At 36.4% G+C, this 17,472-nt stretch overlaps 1 protein-coding gene across 35 annotated transcripts in view; it reads left to right on the top strand.

The window, feature by feature from the left end:
- Positions 1–17,472, top strand: part of SOX5 (SRY-box transcription factor 5) — a 1,171,821-nt gene that overhangs the window by 811,959 nt on the left and 342,390 nt on the right. For all 35 annotated transcript variants that reach the window (XM_070788609.1, XM_070788604.1, XM_070788607.1 and 32 more), the window contains one exon: positions 8,548–8,758. In XM_070788609.1, the coding sequence (XP_070644710.1) occupies positions 8,548–8,758 (211 nt within the window). The remainder of the gene's footprint in view (positions 1–8,547; positions 8,759–17,472) is intronic.

Below are 17,472 nucleotides of genomic sequence, written 5' to 3' on the forward strand. Positions count from 1 at the left end.
GGTTATTGATATTTCTCCCAGCATTCTTGATTCCAGCTTGTGTTTCATCCAGCCCAGCATTTCACACAATGTTCCTCTTCACTTTCTGCAATTAAAGTGTTATCATCTATGTATCTGAGGTTGTTAATATTTCTCAAGGTAATCTTAAATCCAGCTTGTGAGTCTTCCAGGCTGGCATTTTGAATGATGTAGTCTGTATATGTTAAATAAGTAATGTATCAATATACAGCCTTGACATGCTCCTTTCCCAGTTTTGGGAAGTTCCAAAGTCCAGTTCTAACTCTTTCTTCTTGACCTGCATACAGGTTTCTCAGGAGGCAGGTCAGGTGGTCTGGTATTCCCACCTCTAATACTTTTTCACAGTTTGTTGTGATCCACAGTCAAAGCTTTCGTATAGTCAATGAAGCAAAAGTAAATATTTTTCTGGAATTCCCTTGCTTTTTCTGTGATCCAACGAATGCTGGCAATTTGATCTCTGGTTCCTTTGCTTTTCCTAAATCCAGCTTATACATCTGGAAGTCCTTCGCTATTGTATGGAATATAATATTATTAACCATGCTGCACATTACTTCCCAGTATTTATTTTATAACTGGAATTATGTGCCTTTTGGACACTCTCATCCGTTTCAACCAAAAAATACAGTTTTTCAGATATTTTTCAAAGTGTTGTTTTGCTGTTTCCTGGTGATATCTACAAGAATAGTTCATTGCTAGAAGACTTCAGTTTCACTTTTCACTTCCATGCATTGGAGAAGGAAATGGCAACCCACTCCAGTGTTCTTGCCTGGAGAATCTCAGGGATGGGAGAACCTGGTGGGCTGCCGTCTATGGGGTCGCACAGAGTTGGACACGACTGAAGCGACTTAGCAGCAGCAGCAGCAGAAGAAAAAGAACATGATTATGTCAAAATTTGTTTAGCACCAAAGAGTTTTCTCTATAGATCTGTAGTTCATTTTATGTTATGTCTATGTAATGCCAAAATTAATGAACTTGTGTTAATGAGAATCTAATTAAAGTTAGTCCAAATCTTCTGTACTGTTTATTCTAAGTTCAAAACTTCATTGAACTAGATGGAAAGGTAGAAGTAGCCACACATTTCATAAAGATAGATAAAGAAGCATAAACTACTGAGCATCATTACTTTGATCAGCCATCTAGAGCTCAAATTTATGTGTTTGCTTTATATAACTATTTAAATCTTCAGGTTTAGTTTTTTTGGAGTATGACATAAACCTTATATTTGGGTGGGTAGAGCTTTATAACCCTGTAAATAGTTGGATTAATTCATTTCAAGATGTGTATATCATTTCTTTAAGAGTTGAATGTATTGGGGTGAAAGCTTCTCTTCATAATTATTAAGAAGTGTACCTCCTGCAATCATATCATTGATAGATATAGACATAGTTAAAAGCTTGTGGCCTTTTTCTTTTTGTACTTGTGTGTTTTAAGAGTGGGGTAGTATTGGCATGGTCATTGAAAATCAGGTCTCTGAAAGCCAAGAAGATGAAGCTGATTATACTTTATATTTTAACAGTCCTATGACCTCAGTCATTTACTTCAGTCTGTGTGCCTCAATTTCTCCAGCTCTGAAGTACAAACTATAGTTAGGATTGCCATGAACATTAACTGAGTTAATGCATATACATCATTTTAAACTGCGCTGACACAAAGTAAATATTGTGTAAATATTGGCTGTCATTCTTAGTGATTTTAATATCATAGACTGAATACTAAATGTAATGTTTTTACTATCCTGTACAGATTTAACTTCAGTTTATAGGGCTAAAAAATAAGTACGATGATGTGTTTCTTGAGGTCAGAGTAAAGAATGAAATATCATTCAGTTAATAAAATGAAGATACATATCTGTTTGGGCTTCCCTGGTGTCTCAGCAGTAGAGAATCCACCTGCCAATGCAAAAGACTTGGGTTCGATGCCTGTGTCATGAAAACCCCCTGGAGAAGGAAATGGCAACTCATTCCAGTATTCTTGCCTGGGAAATCCCATGAACAGAGGAGCCTGGTCGGCTATAGTCCATGGTGTTGCAAAGAGTTTAGCAACTAAACAACAACAACATATCTGGTCGAGTTGCCTATTATCTTTTTTTTTATTTTTTCAAATGGGTTAATTCTTAATCACCAAACTACATAAAGTAAAATTTGAATATTAAGATTGAAATATACTTTTCTTAAAAGGGTGTTCATAGCAAAAGACTATCTATGGAATTAATAAGAATTGATTTTTGAAAAAATATTTTGATGAGGGTATACACATGGATACATTAGGTACTTTTTCTCATGGTTGCAAGGGTAACAGAAGGCAAGATTAAGTAAAGTTTGTTCAAGAATAACAAAGATTCTTAACCTCATTCTAAAAGTTTAGAACACTATTTTATCATTAGAATTTAGAAGTTACACATCACAGTTCTGAGAGCTGCAAAATACTGAAGCTTTGTGCACAAAATGTAATTAAATATATATTGCTGCCTTAGACCACTGATGCATTTGTTAGCAGACTCTTTGGATGTTCACTTCCCAGGAAAATGAAGGGAAATGTGCAGTCATTACTTTAGGCATGGTAAAGGCAGTCCCAGGGAAGAAACTGGAAACCATAGGACTTCCTTGACTGAAAACTGTGCCAGTGCTCCATACACAGGCCTTTCCCCATGCAGATGAACAATGGAGCCCCACACTGAAACATCTGTTAACTACATGAAACTGTTAAAGGGATTAACAGTGCCAGAGGCTGAAATGTAATCAGACAGGTGAAATAGCAATAAGATAAATATTCCTACATGAAATAGCAATAATGCTAAATAATTAATTTATTTTTATATGGCTGTGGTAACTGAGGTTAGAATTCTTATGAAATACGTTAAACTCTTTACAATAAATCCTTCCTCTTTGCAAAGTGTAGAGAATTAGAGACATGCAAAATGGGATACGATTTTATTTTACTTTAGTTGGAAAAATTTTCTCATATCTTAATAGACTTCATTGCATACAGTTTGGGTGCTGTTCTCTGTACTGATGATTATGCAGAAAGATGTGTGTAGTTTTCAATTATGGAATGTGAAGCTCAGATGCCAAATTCTTGTTTGTAAAGTTTATCATCATACAATGTAAAAGCAGAGTATAAAATATGCATGTTTGAAGTGAAGCTAAAATTGGAGTGTTTCTGCTTTTGACCCTGGAAATAAGTGAGAAGAAAGATTGTGGAAAATAAATACAGCAGTTTTGCTATATTCAAATTTGGACGTTAAACTGAGCTGATGTTTATTATCGGTCATTCATAAAACCATTCCTTAGTTTACTGAATGAATATGTTGTTGCCCTTTTCAGAGGTATCTGTATATATATGGTTAAGTATTTGCTTGTATTTGTGTGTCATTTTTAAGTAAATAATTACAAAAGTGTACCTTCACTTAGCCTGCAGGGTCTTGTAATTATTATACTATGCGTATTAATTTCCAAATTCAAGTATATTATAAGCTAAGATTCATCTATCAGTGCATTTTTATAGAATATTTAATTAAGGAATAGTAATTGTAAGGGACATGTTCTGTTTGTAGGAAATGGAAAGCATTTGGGGTTTAGAATCATACTTTTGAAAATTCTTTTAACACACATTTTTTACTTATGCTTCCACATTGCCTCGATGTCACCCAACAAACAGATGTTTGTACCATAGCTAATGTCCTTGTACTCACTAATGCATGCATGCTAAGTTGCTAAGTCGTGTTCAACTCTTTGTGACCCCGTGGACTATAGCCAGCCAGGCTCCTCTGTCCATGGGATTCTCCAGGCAAGAGTATTGAGGTGTGTTGCCATTTTCTTCTCCAGGGTTTTTCTCAACTCAGGGATCGAACCCACATCTACTGTATCTCTTGCATTGGCAGGTGGGTTCTTTACCACTGAGCCATGTGGGAAGCCCATACTCACTAATATCCTTTGACAAAAACTACAACAGATTACGATTATATTTGTACTGACATCTCTACTTTTAATATATTTTAAAAAAACAGAGTACTATTTGGCCTTGGAATACGGAATGAAGCAGGGCAAAGGCTAATAGAGGTTTGCCAAGAAAACACACTGGTCATACCAAACACCCTCTTCCAACAACACAAGAGAAGACTCTACACATGGACATCACCAGATGGTCAACACCAAAATCAGATTGATTATATTCTTTGCAGCCAAAGGTGGAGAAGCTCTATACAGTCAGCAGAAACAAGACCAGGAGCTGACTGTGGCTCAGATCATGAACTCCTTATTGTCAAATTCAGATTTAAATTGAAGAAAGTAGGGAAAACCACTAGACCATTCAGGCCTGACCTAAATCAAATCCCTTATGAGTAGACAGTGGAAGTGAGAAATAGATTTAAGGGACTAGATCTGATAGATAGAGTGCCTGATGAACTATATACGGAGGTTCATGACATTGTACAGGAGACAGGGATCAAGACCATCCCCATGGAAAAGAAATGCAAAAAAGCAAAATGGCTGTCTGGGGAGGCCTTACAAGTAGCTGTGAAAAGAAGAGAAGTGAAAAGCAAAGGAGGAAAGGAAAGAAAAAAGCATCAGTTCCAAAGAGTTCGAAAGAATAGCAAGGAGAGATAAAGCCTTCCTCAGCAATCAATGCAAAGAAATAGAGGAAAACAACAGAATGGGAAAGACTAGAGATCTCTTCAAGAAAATTAGAGATACCAAGGGAACATTTCATGCAAAGATGGGCTCAATAAAGGCCAGAAATGCTATGGACCTAACAGAAGCAGAAGATATTAAGAAGAAGTGGCAAGAATATACAGAAGAACTGTACAAAAAAGATCTGCACGACCAAGATAATCACGATGGTGTGATCATTCACCTAGAGCCAGACGTCCTGGAATGTGAAGTCAAGTGGGCCTTAGAAAGCTATTTCAAATCCTGAAAGATGATGCTGTGAAAGTGCTGCACTCAATATGCCAGCAAATTTGGAAATCTCAGCAGTGGCCACAGGACTGAAAAAAGTCAGTTTTCATTCCAATCCCAAAGAAAGGCAATGCCAAAGAATGCTGAAACTACCGCACAATTGCATTCATCTCACATGCTAGTAAACTGATGCTCAAAATTGTCCAAGCCAGGCTTCAGCAATACTTGAACTTCCTGATATTCAAGCTGGTTTTAGAAAAGGCAGAGGAACCAGAGATCAAATTGCCAACATCCACTGGATCATGGAAAAAGCAAGAGAGTTCCCAGAAAAACATCTATTTCTGCTTTATTGACTATGCCAAAGCCTTTACCTGTGTGGATCACAAAAAACTGTGGAAAATTCTGAAAGAGATGGAAATACCAGACAACCTGACCTGGCTCTTGAGAAACCTCTATGCAGGTCAGGAAGCAACAGAACTGCACATGGAACAACAGACTGCTTTCAAACAGGAAAAGGAGTACGTCAAGGCTGTACATTGTCACCCTGCTTATTTAACTTCTTTGCAGAGTACATCATGAGAAACGCTGGGCTGGAAGAAGCACAAGCTGGAATCAAGATTGCCAGGAGAAATATCAATAACTTCAGATATGCAGATGACACCACCCTTATGGCAGAAAGTGAAGAGGAACTAAAAAAAGCCTCTTGATGAAAGTGAAAGGAGAGTAAAAAAGTTGGCTTAAAGCTCAACATTCAGAAAACGAAGATTATGGCATCTGGTCCCATCACTTCATGGGAAATAGATGGGAAACAGTGGGAACAGTGTCAGACTTTATTTTTTGGGGCTCCAAAATCACTGCAGATGGAGATTGCAGCCATGAAATTAAAAGATGCTTACTCCTTGGAAGGAAAGTTATGACCAACCTAGATAGCATGTTCAAAAGCAGAGACATTACTCTGCTAACAAAAGTCTGTCTAGTCAAGGCTATGGTTTTTCGCATCATGTATGGATGCGAGAGCTGGACTGTGAAGAAAGCTGAGCGCTAAAGAATTGATGCTTTTGAACTGTGGTGTTGGAGAAGACTCTTGAGAGTCCCTTGGACTGCAAGGAGATCCAGCCAGTCCATCCTAAAGGAGACCATTCCTGGGTGTTCATTGGAAGGACTGATGCTGAAGCTGAAGCTCCAATACTTTGGCCACCTCATGTGAAGAGTTGACTCATTGGAAAAGACTCTGATGCTGGGAGGGTTTGGAGGCAGGACGAGAAGGGGATGACAGAGGATGAGATGGCTGGATGGCTCACCAACTCGATGGACATGAGTTTTAGTGAACTTCGGGAGTTAGTGATGGACAGGGAGGCCTGGCGTGCTGTGATTCATGGGGTTGCAAAGAGTCGGACACAACTGAGCGACTGAACTGAACTGAAAGTATTATTGAATACTTTTAATATGTTTTAATCTAGTCAAAAACATTAGCATTCATTTTTAAAGATTAAACATGAATTCCATGTGATTTGTCATTTTTCGGAGGTCCACACATCCTTACTAACATATTTTAAAATAAAGGACAAGCATGTAAACATGAGTATAAGCTATTTTCCTGAAAATTAAGTATAGTCACAATCTCATATATTTTAATGGAAAATTTTAATTGTGTAGAATTAGAAAATAAATCTAGAGAGAGACTAACATACTCAACGATGTTAGGATGTGACTTATTTTTAAGAAAAGCTCTCTTTTATGGGAAGTCGAAAGATTATGGGCTTCCCTGGTAGCTCAACTGGTAAAGAATCTGCCTGCAGTACTGGAGATGATGGTTCAATTCCTGTGTCAGGAAGATCCCCTGTAGAAGGGATGGGCTACCCATTCCAGTATTCTTGGGCTTTCCTGGTGGCTGGATGCTAAAGAATCCACCTACAATGTGGGAGACCTGGGTTCGATTCCTGGTTTGCGAAGATCCCTTGGAGGAGGTCATGGCAACCCACTCCAGGGGGTTCTTGCCTGGAGAGTCCCCATGGACAGAGGAACCTGGCAAGCTACAGTCCATGGGGTCACAAAGAGTTGGACTCAACTTGAGCAACAGCACAAAAGATTATGAAAGTAAGAGATTATACAAAGAAAATTCTCTTTAAGAAAATAATTTTTCTTTGTCCTTTTAATATTATTTTTCTTGATAATGTTTGAAAAAATTAATATAATGCTTCTTATATAAAATATAAGGGCTTCCATGGGGGCTTAGTGGTAAAGAATCTGCCTGCCAACGCAGGAGATGCAGATTTGATCCCTGGGTCCAAAAGATCCCCTGGAGAGGGAAATGGCAAGTCTCTCCAGTATTTTTGCCTGGGAAATCACATGGACAGAGGAGCCTGGCTGACTAGAGTCCACAGAGTCACAAAAGACTCAGACACGACTTAGTGACTAGACAACAGCAACATACAAAATATGCCCCCCCCCCCCGCCCCGAGTTACTTAGATTGCCAAAGTTCTACTAGAAGTCATGGGGGAAAGAATGTCTAAAGGAACACCAACTTATGTTTACCTTTTAGAATTCTTGAATAGATTCTTTTCACACACATAACACAATCATGAAGAGGCAAAGTCTGCAAGAAACTTTATTTTGTAGAGCAGATGAGGCTTAGTGTGCAAAATAGCAAAGAGTATCATCAGAACCAGTGCTTTAGGTAAGGCATGGAATTGGAAAGATCTTCTGCAGAAGCAGAAATGAAACTGCAGTATTCCTCTCTGATGTCAGAATCTCCTGTGTGTCTGATGCCTTTTTAAAAGCATGAGAGGGAGGTGGAGAATCAAATGAGGACCGTGCTTTATTTAGAAGTACCATCAACAAGAGGTGACTGCTTACAATTAAAAAGAAAACTGATATATGGAATGTTATTTATTTAAACAGTATAGTATCATGAGAAGGTTTATTACAGGTGACCACTGCATTTTAGATGTTCATAGGAAAATCTAAGACTTTGAAACAAAAGCAAAAAAAAAAAATATATATATATATATATATAAAATCAATATAGGCTTTGTAGAAGGTTTCATTGCTATTTGAACTCAGTATTGGGGAGAGAATCTTATTTTTCCCTCTCCTACGAATTGATCTTTGTCTCACTCTAGTGTGAGGCTGTAATGTTGATGTATTCTTTTCTGAAATTTCTTTATTCCTTTTGCTCCTGCACAGTAGCATATCAGTTTTTAATGTTGCAACTGAATAAGCCATGGTGAAAGTTGTTCAGTCATGTCCAACTCTTTGCGACTATGTGGTCCATGGAATTCTCCAGGCCAGAATACTGGAGTGGGTAGCCTTTCCCTCTTCCAGAGGATCGTTACAACCCAGGGATTGAACCCAGGTCTCCCGCATTGCAGGTGGATTCTTTACCAGCTGAGTCACAAGGAAACCCAAGAATACTGGAGTGGGTAGCCTGTCCCTTCTCCAGAGGATCTTCCCGACCCAGGAATTGAACTGGGGTCTCCCGCATTGCAGGAGAATTTTTTACCAACTGACCTATCAGAGAAGTCCTGAATAAGCCATGTAATCAATTAAAATTAAAAAGCTTATTGAATTTTAAGCAAATGTATACATGCATATATATATATATATTTTTTTTTCCTTTGCTTTCTCTTTCAGGAAGTTGATGGCAATAAAGTTATGTCTTCATTTGCCCCACACAACTCATCTACCTCACCTCAGAAGGCAGAAGAAGGTGGGCGACAGAGTGGCGAGTCCTTGTCTAGTACAACCCTGGGAACTCCTGAAAGGCGCAAAGGCAGCTTAGCTGATGTCGTTGACACCTTGAAACAGAGGAAAATGGAAGAGCTCATCAAAAATGAGCCAGAAGGTAAAGGATTGCAGCCAAAACAGATTTGTTGCCAATCTCCTAATCTTAATGGTTTGATTTTAATTTCCAGTTCCCTTCTCTGACACACTCTCAATGTTAGGTTGGAAGAGAGAGAAATGTAATGCTATGAAGATGAATATTCTTTTTTTAGAAATGTAAGTGCGTTTATCCCAATTTTATAAATCATTAATTCTTGTGTGATGTCTTCTCTTTTTTCACACATGAGTAAGTTATGGTTGAGTACAACTTAAAGATTCAGGAATAGAATGTGGCAGCGGAGCCCAGGATAGTCACCGCCTACCTGCCAGATATCTCCAGTCTAACTTGTGCATCTCTAATCTGCCCCCTGCCCAAGCCTGCCCGCCCCCCCACTCCACCACCCCTGCCCAAGGCCATTTTACAACTTTGTTACATTTTATATCCTTTATACATTAACACCTCTTAGGCTACATAGACAGGTCTATTTTTTTGTATAATCCAAAATTGGTGAGCTTGGAGGTAGTGTGTATTTGAAAAGTAATGATTTTCTAACTGTCTTAACTCTGTTGAAGTTTCCATTTTTTAACTTCCAAGATGCACTAAATCTCTTGAATAGTTACAGATAGTATCCTGCAGGTGATATGCTCATGGACTAATCTTAAAATTAAAGCAAATGAACTAGTAAAACAATTGATGCTTAACTGACAGCCATCTTTTATGCTGCAGATATTCACTAACTTCTGTGTAAATCTGTGTCCATCCTAAGCATGGATGCCATGTTGCACAGAAGAACATGCCTCCTATGTCAGAGTCAGATGGAAAATTCAAACAAACAAACATAAAACAGTGATATAAAAAGACATACTTCACACCAAAAATATACTACATTTATACTATTTAACACTGAGTTGGGCTCATTTCTAGTCTGTTGTTAGGACACTGGTAAATTATATCTGGCACAAAATGTATGTTAACCAGTATTGGGAGTCATGTGGTAATTAAATATTTCTGGGTTTCTACCAGATGCATAGCTGGTACATGGATTTTAGTTAAAATTTATGTAATTCACATGATCTTACAGTTGGAAGGAATTGTAGAGATAATCTAGTCAGCCAAAGACTTTTTGGCTCTAATCTGCATGGAGATAAAAATGGGGCTTTGAGGAAGACCCAGACAACCTTTTTTCTTTTAATGTGCTGAAGTTTTTTCTGATATTGAAAATAATATTTTCTTACGATAAAATTGTTTTACAAAACAATAAAATTAAAAGGAAGAAAATAAAAGTGACTCCAAATCATAGCTTTCTGATATAACATATTTATGATGTTTTTGTCTTTATTTTTCTATATGGTGTTCATTTTGCATGATTAACTTTCTGCATTCAAAATTGTTTCACATCTTCTATGTTGAGATACAGTGTGATTAACTGAAGTCCAGAGTTCATTCAAATTTCTTTAATTGTCATTGTGTGCTTTTCTGTTCTAGGATGTTACCAAATAACGGATTACATTTAGCTGTTTAGTTGTTAAGTCTCCTTGGGGTCCTTTTAGCTGCAACAGTTTCTCGGCCTGTTCTTGTTTGTGATGACCTTGAAAATTTTGAGGAGTGCTATTCAGATAGATTGTAGAATGCCTGTCTGTTAGAATTTCTCTGGTGATTTTCTCTTAATGAAACTGGGATTGTGAGTTTGGGTTGAAAGACCGCAGAAACCAAGTACCGTTTGTGTCACATCACAAGAGTACATCCTTACTATGTGACTTATAAATGTTGATGTTGACCTTGATCATCTGGCTGATGTAGGGTTTGTCAGGTTTCTCCTCTAAAATCTCCCCGCCCCTTTTCTGTACCATACTCTTTAGAAGGAAGATGCTGTGTACAATCCGTGTTTACAAAGTAGGGAGCCTTGATCCCCATCCTTTAGAGTGGATCATCTACAAATTTATTTGGAATTATTCTTTATGGGCAATTTATCTCTTCTCTGCCATTTATTACTTTCTTCAGTATCTTCTATCAATATTGACTCATGGATGTTTATTTTATACTTTGAGATATAATGCATAATTTTGTTAGGTTATTCCAGTTTTGTTCACTGGGGTGGGGGGGTGGGTTCTTTCATGTCACTATGACATACCACTGTGATTTTGCCTTTTTTTTTTTTTTTGAGCATTTTTTACTTTTTGCCACTGTAAGATCGTGCGGATTCATCTTGTATATTTTCTGTTTATCTTGAAAGCCCTAAGAAGCCCTGGTTTTTTCTCTAAGAAGCCCTGGTTCCTTTTACTAGAGAATGTTGTTAGAAAGAAAGATCTGGATATGACGTGTGCTCTTTGCTACTCAAGTGTCGTTTCTTCTAGGGCCGTGGCCTCGGTGTTTCATGTGAGCTTCCTTCCAAGCGGGTGCACAGACTCTCAGTTTCAAAGTATATGGCAGACTGAAGCCAAATGAATAATTCCTAACAGGAAACAGGGCAAGAGACCATGCTTCCCAGTTCGCTTAGCAGGATACATTCAGAGGTATTGGGAATGAGGAGAAAATTATAGATACACAGTCAAAGGAACAGAGATAGAGCATCCAAGGCAGAAAGAGTTAACACGAGGAAATATCATTATTGCATGTGGACATGAGAGTGTTTTCATTATTGTATTTTCTACAGCTTTTCTTTTTTTTTTTTTAACTTTTCTTCCTAAAATATATTAAAAGCTTAGCTCAAGACTGACCTGTTATTGAGTAATATGAAGACATGAGAAAATACAGAGATAGTCTTTATGGAAGAATGAAATATAACTTGAACATGCCAAGCATCTAAAAGCCTGAGTTCCAGAAAGATGGTGTTTGTATAAATACAAAACCACTAAGATGGTTTTATGTTTATTTACACAAGATCCCTAGACATGCTTAGAGTATGCAGAAATATAAATAGACTTACTTGTATTTATTTACTTACTTACAATTGGCATATAATTGATTTACAATGTGGTAGTTTCTGGTGTACAGCAAATTGATTCAGTTGTACATTTTTATACATGTATATTCTTTCCATATTTTTTTCCATTATGACCTATCACAGGATATTGAATATAGTTGAGTGTACTATTCAGTAAGACTGTGTTGTTATCTGTTTTATATATAGTAGTTTGTATCTGCTAACCCCAAACATCTAATTACCTCTCCCCTACCCCTTTCTCCATTGATAAGTTTGTTTTCTGTATCTGTGAGTCTGTTTCTGTTTTGTAAATAAGTTTGTATCATATTTTAGATTTCACATATAAGTGACATTATATAGTGTTTGTTGTTCTCTTTCTGACTAACTTCACTTAGTGTGATAATCTCTAGATTCATACATGTTGCTGCAAATGGCATTATTTCATTCTTGCTTGTAGCTGAGTAATATCACATTGTATCTATCTATCTATCTATCTATATATGTATACACACACACACACACACACATATGTATATATATATACCCCGTCTTCTTTATCCATTCTTTAAATGTCTGTTAGTGGACGTTTAGGTTGCCTCCATCTCTCAGCTATTTTAAATAGTGATGCTGTAAATATTGGGGTGCATGTATCATTTTTTAATTAGAGTTTTCTCCTGATATTTGCTTAGGAATGGGATTGCTGAATCATATGACAACTCTGTTTTTAGTTTTTTGAGGAACTTCCAGACTATTTTCTGTAGTGGCTAAACCAACTTACATACCCACCAGTAGTACAGTAGGATTCCTTTTTCTCCACACCCTCTCTAGAATTTGTTATTTGTAGACTTTGTACTGATGGCCATTCTTATGGGTGTGAAGTGGTACCTCATTGTAGTTTTGATTTGCATTTATCTAATAATTAGTGATATTGAGCTTCTTTTCATGTGCCTGTTGGGAATCTGTATCTTTGGAGAAATTAGATTCACTTGTATTGATAACTAAATTTGCTCTTGCATGAATGGTTAAACTCTAACTGTTAGGAGATACATCAAGGAGAAATTTATGTATGTATTATGTAAAGTGATCATAATCACCAAGAAAAAATGACAGGGCAGAAATTTGTATCATAGAAAAGGAATATAATGTTAAAGGAAATTTCTTTCAATTTTTTTGTAACTGCAAAGAAAGAAAAATGGAGAAACATATCTATGGAGATGTATAATAGACTTTACAGCAAGTGGAAAGTTACATTCTAAATATTCTGATTCTTACAGTTTCTATTTTCAAATAGGGAACTGATGATTGAGTGTGTTATAGGGTGACTGTTGGGGTCATTATTCAAACTGGTTAAAAACTCCATTAATTAAAGGGTATATTTAAACAAGAGAATGGACACCAGAACCTGACATCATCCAGGGATCTGGACAGTGACACTGCATACAGTGTCTGCACTGTGTGGTAGTAACTACAAATGATCTGTACTTCTGGGATGCAACAAGAGGAATAACATATATAGGAAAAAATTTAATGACAAACTACAAAACATTGTTACAGTTCTGTGATTAGTGCAGTAATATGGGGATGAGGAGAGTGGAGAACAGGTGAATGGAACTACTTTACAAATATCTGCCACGGAAAAATCTTTTCTTCCCTCAAGCTATTTTTTCCCATTGTTTTTCAAAGGCCATTAAAATGAACAGCAGGTTGTGATGAAAATTTCATTAAGCCCCAGCTAAATCATTATGAGGGGGCCATATTCATGCCTTTGCTTCCTCTCATTGAGGGGAGAATGCAGATTTCAATAGAAAGTCTGTTTTATTTCCAACCTTTTCCCTGCCAACAGCCAACTAGCAGAAATTCAGAAGTTACAAGAGAATGGTGTATCATGCAAAAGGAGGCTACCGAGGTAAAATGGTTAGAAAGAAACTTGGATTTGCCTATGAGTTGAATAAAAAATGGCTCTATTATCCCAGATAGCTTATCTTTTCAAGCAATTAGTTAAAATATTTTAAATGATATAAACAGGTAGAGATATACTGATATATTTGTGTTTATATCTTTTTCTTTCATCAGAATTTTTGCTTGTCTTTACTTGAAAAGTTCTGGTGCTAAATAGTCTCATTTATCCAGTGAGACTCCAACTGATGTGGACCTGCCAAAATTCATCAAAAATTTTCAGTTCAAAATGTCTCATCTATGTAATATATATTATGTAATATAATATATTGGTATTTTGTGTTTGGTAGTAGCTATGCTTTATCAGTTGGTTTTCTAACTATCAGACTGAGGGGTTAAGAGTGACAGTGAAGTGTTAATATCATATTATGTGCTACATCATTCTTATATCTAGGCACTGAGTAAATGATATGTATTTTGGGGAAAATGGTTGTATTAAGTGCATATCTTTATATGAAATGGGTTTCCTGGTGGCTTGCATGGTAAAGAATCTGCCTGCTCTGCAAGAGACCCAGGTTCAGTCCCTGGGTTGGGAAGATCCCCTGGAGAAGGGAATGGCCACCCACTCCAGTATTCTTGCCTGGAGAAATCATGGTCAGAAGAGCCTGGTGGGCTAGAGTCCATGGGGTCACAAAGAAATCAGACATGACTGAGTGATTTTTCACTTATATGAAATACTTTATTCAATCTTTACATAAACCTCATAACCAGGGCTACTATGAGAATCTATATCCATTTCTGGAAATGCCATACATATAATTGAAATATTCGGACTCTTCTTATTTCCATTTTCAGATGAGGAAACTAGTGATTAAATATGTCACAGGGTGACTGTCAGGGTCATCATTCAAACTGAAGTCAACCTTAAATTAAAATTAATTCCCTAAATCATTACTTTTACTGTTTTTTTCTAATTAGGAATTTTGCCAGTAATAATGTTACACTTTAGCATTTGTGTCCTTTGAATAATTGAATGAAAAGTAGTATTCAGTAATTTTCAGCTAAAGTGATTTCTGATTCCTCAGTGGTGATCAAATTTCTTAAAAGTTTCAATTGAAAATAGCTCAGTTTAAAATGTTTGATTTTAAAATGTTATAGAAAAAATGCCTTGGAAGATACCTTAAGAAAATACTGTTTTAGAAAAACGTCTGGGAGCAAATTAGTTTGGCTTGTTAGAATTTCAGAATTAGAATGAAATGAAGACATATTTTAGCCCTCTCCAAGAGAGAGATCTGAGGTAGAGATGTACTTGAAATCACACAGCAAGTTAGTGTTAAAGCCAGAATAAGAACCCAGTACACATCCCACAGGTCCAGGTGCCTTTTTTTCCAGTTCACTTATATCATACATTCTGGTATTCTTAACTCTCTTTGTCTTTATTTATTTTTTTTTTTTAGAAATAATGTCATCACTTCATCTTTGTTTTAAAGAACATATCACTGATAAATTTGAACAAATCTAAGACAACCAGATATCTTAATTTAGCTAATAAAACCAACCAGTGGGTATTTGTATACCCATCTACTTGTGTTCTCAAAGTTCAGGTAGCTATGGGTGATCTATAAATATGGATCAGCATAAATTTATGGGTCAGATCCAGATTTTAATTTTCATTCAGACTTTAGGCTCATTAACAGTACAGGTGAAAATAATTTTTACCTTGACATGAACTTTATATATCTCATTTAAAATATAATACTTTTAGATATAATATTATAACAGGCTTCATATTTTTACTTTCTATATTAATGCCTATGTTACCTCCTATGTCTTTTGGGAATGGCTTTTTCAGCTTATTTACATGTCTTCCTGTTTGAAACACAACAAAAAAAATCTTTTCTTGATTCCTATCCCCTCTATCTATAATTCTGAGTAATTCTTTTCCTCATTTCTCCAAGTCCAAGTTGCTACAAAGAGTTATTTGCATTCATTACAATAATTTTTAAATCTTTTTAAAGAACTGTTACATGCTTCCGTCCATTTTTACAGTAATAAAACTATATTTTGACTATTTATTTGTCAAGTTTCTGCCCTGATATTAAACTCCATAAGAGTGAGTATAGTGCACATTAAATATTTAAAATATTTGTTGAAAGTACATTCATACTACTTCCATATTGCCCCATTGCTGTCTTGGGAAAAGTAAAGAAAGACCTTAATAAATATATACCTCATTTAATCCTTAGAAACTCTGAAGCTGGTAGTATTTCTTACCTTAATAATGAAAAATCAAGACCTAATCACTTGATCATATTCTTGTAAGAAGGAGGAACTAGAATTAGAATGAGCCTCTTTTCCTTTGCAAAACTACTTGGTATTGAACATAAGACCATATATAATCTGACTCCATCCTTTTATCTCCTTAACCTTACTTCCTACCACTCTCTAAGGTACATGTTGTCATATTGTCTTATTAAAGAAATTGCCTGCAGTTCTCTCAGCACTCTCCTCTATTTTAATACTACTCTGCCTCTTCATATTCTGTTTCCCCTGCCTAAAATATTCCATCTTAGGTACCCAATGAATATATATTCACCTTTTAAGACTTACCACCTTCTCTAAACACCTTTGTTAGAATTTGGTTTAGTCTACACTGCTAACACTAATTCATCTCTGTTAGTTCTGAGCACACTACCATCATTATTTATTTACCTTCTATCTTCCACAAGTATATGAATCGTTGAGATGAAGAGTTCTTGGTTTGATTATCCGTGTCTCTCCACTTCCTAATAATGAACTTGGTACATATAGGTGATTGTGTTACCTGTGAATGACATAAACACACTAATTGACATTTTATAGCCAACCTTCCCCTAAAAATTGAATGGATTTCATTTACTATCACCTTTCTTCGTGTCCGACTCAGTTAGCCTCCATGTTTATCACATATATTTATTTGTCCTCTCCATTCTTCTTGTCATTATTGAATCTTTGAGATCATTATTTTCAATTTTTTCTGTGATTTACAGTTTAAAGTATTGTCCCAGATAACAAAACTAGATATCATAAGATCCAGGATACAAACTAAAATACACACCTAACAAAAACTTTATATGCTTTGTAGTCTCAATAATCTTCTAAATGCCTATAATATTGCTGATCCCCTGGAGAAGGGCATGGTTACCCACTCCAGTATTCTTGGCCTAGAGAATTCCATGGACAGAGGAGCCTGGTGGGCTAGAGTCCATGGGGTTGCAAAGAGTTGGACACAACTGAGTATGTCACAAAGAGTTGGATACACTTCCACTTTTCACTTCTTTTCAATATTGCTAATATATTGGCATTATCTATGAATTTGTGGCCCCAGATTATAATTTCCACCACTGCTATAGGCAAAGTCAAAAGTGAATTGAATTGATCTATGTATAATTTTCCAGAGTTCAAAGCTGCAAATGCTTAAATGTTTCTTTAATAATGTTCCATCGTAATAGAGACCAGCACTCCTTTCTAGGGTACAGCTGGATTACAAAGAAAGTTACTACTACTTATGATGGATTCAAGATGCGAGCAGTTTACAGTTGAATATTGTCACTCCAGCACCCCAATCCTGCCCCCACATGGTTCGTCTCAGGAGGCCTATAGTCAAAGAAAAGTTAATTAATTCAACACCTTCCTTCTTCCCTTCAGTCTTTCGAGGACTCTAACATATAATATTCCCTCAAGGGTAGAGTTTCCAAACTCAGGATTCACAAGTTCCTTCAGAGGGCTTATAAATCCTGGAAATTGTACCCCAATGGTGAAAATATGTGTTGCTTCATTTTTGAGGCCTAGTTCATAGTGCTTATCTGACTTTCAAATTAGTTCATGGTGAAAAAGAGGAACTACACTGTGAGTCAGTGTTTGAGTTGTAGTCGGG

This window comes from Bos indicus, chromosome 5 (genome assembly GCF_029378745.1).
Source record: "Bos indicus isolate NIAB-ARS_2022 breed Sahiwal x Tharparkar chromosome 5, NIAB-ARS_B.indTharparkar_mat_pri_1.0, whole genome shotgun sequence".
NCBI classification, from domain to species: Eukaryota; Metazoa; Chordata; class Mammalia; order Artiodactyla; family Bovidae; genus Bos; species Bos indicus.